The sequence below is a fragment of the Triticum dicoccoides genome, chromosome 1A, assembly GCF_002162155.2.
Source record: "Triticum dicoccoides isolate Atlit2015 ecotype Zavitan chromosome 1A, WEW_v2.0, whole genome shotgun sequence".
NCBI lineage: Eukaryota > Viridiplantae > Streptophyta > Magnoliopsida > Poales > Poaceae > Triticum > Triticum dicoccoides.
In genome coordinates, this window is record NC_041380.1 from 16,218,367 (window position 1) to 16,223,140 (window position 4,774).

At 39.8% G+C, this 4,774-nt stretch overlaps 1 protein-coding gene across 1 annotated transcript; it reads left to right on the forward strand.

The window, feature by feature from the left end:
- The first annotated feature begins 1,072 nt into the window (after positions 1 to 1,072).
- Positions 1,073 to 3,017, forward strand: LOC119338536. Its single transcript, XM_037611080.1, has 3 exons — positions 1,073 to 1,358; positions 1,774 to 1,985; positions 2,233 to 3,017. Exons 1-3 carry the CDS (start codon positions 1,115 to 1,117, stop codon positions 2,833 to 2,835), a joined length of 1,059 nt encoding a protein of 352 aa, XP_037466977.1. The 5' UTR covers positions 1,073 to 1,114; the 3' UTR covers positions 2,836 to 3,017.
- The last annotated feature ends 1,757 nt before the right edge of the window (positions 3,018 to 4,774 follow it).

The following is a 4,774-nucleotide window of genomic DNA, read 5'->3' on the forward strand; positions in this document are numbered from 1 at the left end:
GCGTGTTACTCGCATGTTCCCCCGCCGGGAAGGGGTCAACATCATGTACGTACGTGCGTGTCTTGCCGGCGATCATCTAGCTCGATTTTCACGTGAGCATCCAAAGCCAATTTTGCTGGTACGTAAAGCTCGACCGCCCTGGCGCCTGCGGCCCTGCCCGTGCTGGCCACATGACCTGGACGGCAAGCATGGCGAAGGCCAGCACCCCGTGAGCCAGGCCACCATGGCCGAGCATGTACACAACATACAGTGCCATCGCTGTTCGTGGTGTGGCAGTCTAGCCCGGATGACGTGTCATGTTTTTAGTTAAAACCGTGTCCACGTCGGATGAAAACCACAAAAAGTGGTACAAAAGGACCGATCTTATCCGGGTTTTTTTTGAAAGTCGATCTTATCCGGGTTAAGAAGTTGAGGAACCAAGGTTTGCCGGTTTTGAAGTTGAAGGATAAGTTCTATACTTCCGAAAGAGTTGAGGGACGAAAAATATACTTCTCCCTATAGAATTAGAAGACAAGGATTTTACATAATATAATGTTGACATCAACATCGATAATAAAAATGTAAGTGATTATCGGCTAAAGTGCCATGATTATCAGTGAATAAAACAATTATGTCCAGCAGCTTTATCATTATGATTACCCAATGAAGAGACTTGTACTTCCTCCGGCCGGAAATACTTATCGCATAAATGGATTAAAATGTATGTATGTAAAATTAAAATACGTCTAGATACATCCATTTCGCTGACAAGTATTTACGGATGGAGGGAGTATAAAATAAAAATTATTGTATTGCCTTCAGCGAAGAATACAATATCTTTTTTGTATATTTTTTTGAGGCAATTTTTTTTGTATATCATTAAGAACACAATATCTTTTTTGTATATTATTTTATGCTCTACGCTAAGGGCCTCTGATTCTAGTTTTGCCCCGGGCCCCCGAACTCTCTTAATTAAGGGCTGACACGTCAGTTGGACCATTGGCCCAGCCCAAAGAATCAACAAAGAGGAAAGGGGGTCGACAGCTGCGCTGTAGGGTTAGCTCGATTGGCTCGGCGGGCTGCGGCAGCGGCGGCGGCGAGTTAGGATTCTGCACAGGAGGAGGAGGTCGTGCACATGGAGTTTCTCTTCCTTGACGAGGAGGACTGGGCGGAGATGGAGGCGGATAAGGAGAAGGAGGAGGAGAGGCGTCGGCGGGAGGAAGAGGAGAAGGCGCGGAAGACGGAGGAGAACCGGCGGAGACGCGAGGCACACGATGCGGTCATGGACTCCATCATCGAGTATGATCCCAAGGTCGAGCGCGACGTCTACACCCGGTTCTTTCTCAGAGATTTCTCCGTCTTTGACATCAACGAAGAGTGTAAGCAGCCTCCATATTCATCCACAATTGTGTTTCCTTGGTTGATATTTGTAAATTTCCGAAGTATGCGAACTGAATTACAGTATGTATGGCTAGCCTGTATAACCGTCTGCATGAGAATGCTCTGATATGCCATGCTCATTATTAAATATTAATGCATACCAGTAAACAACGAATATGGATTCATTTATTTGGATTTTGATTCATATGTATCAATTTACAACAGGGATCACTGTATTTTGCTAAAACTGATATCAACTTTGTACAAATGGTGGGACTATAGTTTTCTCTCAAATTTAACTCGTAAGTGAAATAAGAATATTATAACGTTTAACTCACTGGGATAGAAATGGAAAGAAGGGCTGTTTATTCTGATGAAATAATTTGATAGATTTGTTTTGCTTATTCATTGCAGCGTCTGTCCCTCCAATGCGATACAGCGATAGTATCTATGAAGAAGAATTTGGGTTAGAAGACTCTGCAAACATACTCTCCGTCAGCATAGTCTCCTCAGATGTAGGCTTCCCAGTCAATGTCTATGGCCGTGTCATTGCCAGAGACAGCATTGACTTCAAGTGCATTTATCTCTTTCACCGCAGTAGAGATGATTGCCAGCGTCTCAACAAGGTACATCCTTGCTTCTAAGTTTGTTCCAATCGGGTTTCATTTTACTCGATGATGCATTTAATATCAACTGTTAATAGACATCTAAATATATGAACAGGAGTCATCTTAGTGCTTGTGAAGTAGTGATTGTCGATCCAGATAGTCATCTGCCTATAAATGGAGTAGCTTTTATGGCATGCTTCCAGTCTTCATTTTGAGCAGTATTTGGATGAGCATACTTTAATCTCTCGCACCATTCTTTTCGTAGGATGGAATGCTGATTTTAACTGGCCCAGGTCGAGGACTAGTGCTGGTTGATTTCATCTATCTAGAGATAGATCTTAAAATCAGGGAAGATGGAGTGTCTCCAGACAAGCCATTTAGCAAGGGTCTAATAAATATTGATGGCCGAGTACTGTCTAGAGAGGAAGATGTCGTGGTTAGAAGGGAAACCCTTGAGAGCTGGCTTAGCACTATGGAAGTGAGATTCACAACTGTCCTGAACGCAGCCGAGCGCACCATTGAAATCAAGCTCATTGAGGGGCTTTTTAAAGGAAATATAACAGTTGGCATCACGGATAAAGCTCACAAGCTGGACATGGAACAAACGATTGTGATTCATGATAGCACAGCAGATGGCGTGGTTACAAGTGCTGAAAGTGGAGTTATCAAACTGCGGCGAAGTGTCATTACTATCTGTCTGGAAAGAACAGTGGTGTTTCAAATCAATAATGTGGCTGCTGGTGTTTGTGCTGAACGAACCTTTGATTTCACTCCACACCGCACTGGTGCAGATGAAGAGGAAATTACATGTGGTGCTGGGAAGTTCGGATTCAGGGTTGTCTGGTCCTTGATGGACTTTAGGCTCTAATCCCGTGGCTTAGTAAACTTAGTTCTAATGTAATGGAGTGATGCAATGATGTGATTCACTAAGTTACATTATTGTTATTAAGTAGATTGATGGATTATAAGTAATGAGTAGCGAACTAAGTTATTATGTATTATGGTGGAGTCGTATACTGAATTTGTTGGTTTAATTTTTTGGCATAATTAAAGAAGTTTAGTGCACTTGGCATTTTGTTAGAGATGTAGGCGGAAATATGAACATATATATGTCACTTTAAGGGACTTTTCTATCATATTTATCTATGGTTTGTATTGATTTCTCATGGTCACTTATGTGTTATCTAAATATCCTGAAAATTAAATTATTTGGAAGATGGCTTTGCATTGCATTTCGTTGTTTTTTTTTATGAACTAATTTCTGATGCACAACTAGGAAGATGGTTCAATTAGCAAAGCAGGAGGCACCTGCATGTTCTCAGTTCTGAACCACGTGTTTGCAGAGAAGGCGTCTCTTTCCTGAATGAGGCTTCATTTTTGGATCCATGTTGCCTGTTCAAGAGACAAAAATTTGGTGGTACACAATAAATTTGAGGATCTTTACAAAGGAAGCGATCATAAGACACCATGCCGCCAGAGGTACTTTTTCTTCCCATGTTCTTTTTTATAAATGGTGTTGCTTCTGGGCCTCTGGCAATGCCTCCACATATGCATATGTGGATATGCTAATTTACGACATCTGTGCTGATTTTTCTCCTAAATCAAGTACATTACCTAGGGAATACGTTTATTTTCCCACTAAATCAAGTATATTACCTAGTGCCTTTCTTATCACATATGTGAATGTCATTAGCCCAAAGACAAACAACTCATGACTTTTACAGTATATGATTTTGCTCTTAAGTTATGAATGAGTGTAATTTCTTGTTCTAAATATGCTAGTACGTGAAGTTGGTGGTGATGAGAAGTGCACTCAAAATGTTGGAATTACCGCGAAAAAGAAGAAGGAAAATGTTGGAATTGCTGACTTGGCTACATAGATTTAGCACGATGAGAGGATAAAGGTCAGTATGTTGTAATATTTGCCACTTCATTTTGAACTTCTGAATGATTGCCATCTCTACCTCTAAAAACAGTTGGTTGCAACTCTCTTGATTGTTTGGCCTAACTAGTTGTTCTGAACGCATTGATGAGCATCAACATGCATGCTTCTCCTTACCATAATTTAAGAAATGTTCAACACCTGATCGATTTTCTGCGAATCATTATTTAAACAACACAAAAACAATGGTTCTTGCACACCTTGAGGGCTGTTATGAATAAATCTACAATCAACAATATGGCAAGTTCATTACACATAACATGTCAATTCCTTTTTTTTCATGCGCGATGCTAAATTTATACACTTGGTAACTTCCAAAAAAATTGTGTTTGTACGAAAAACAATATTTTCGAAAATGGTACTCATAAAAAATTTGTAAATAGTTATGCCCATGCAAATTTTGTTGGAAAGTCTTGAAATGTCTCATGGCAAATTGTATATAATTTTCGATTCAATTATGATGGTTAGCAATTTTTGCCTCACTTTTAATAATTTAGAGCATGGCCATTATAATTTTGTGTTCCTAAGTCCTTGTTTAATAGTCTTTTAATATTACAATGGTAATAAAATATTTTTAGCACATATTTTTTAGCTAATTGACATTTTCATAGTTTTTAGGACATGTTTAGATTTTTGTCTTGGGTTTGAATATGTCCACGATTTTTTGTTTGGCATAAATGAAGCAGGGAGGCCGCGCTGGGCTGCTTTGGCATAAAAAAAGGCATCTTGTCTCAATCTGTATATCTATTTATACCTACTAATAAAGTAAGGTGCGTTTCTTCGATTTTTTCATCCGTTCATTGTCGAAAAGATTTTATTCCTATCTGAGGTGGTACTAAATTTGTGTGCGTCCGTTCGGCAGTTA

Bases quoted from the DNA above. Each gene is read 5' to 3' on its own strand.
- LOC119338536 (XM_037611080.1), top strand. From the start codon at position 1,115: ATGGAGTTTCTCTTCCTTGACGAGGAGGACTGGGCGGAGATGGAGGCG. The intron at 1,359-1,773 runs GTAAGCAGCCTC...TATTCATTGCAG, and splicing joins CTTTGACATCAACGAAGAGT to CGTCTGTCCCTCCAATGCGA. The intron at 1,986-2,232 runs GTACATCCTTGC...TTCTTTTCGTAG, and splicing joins ATTGCCAGCGTCTCAACAAG to GATGGAATGCTGATTTTAAC.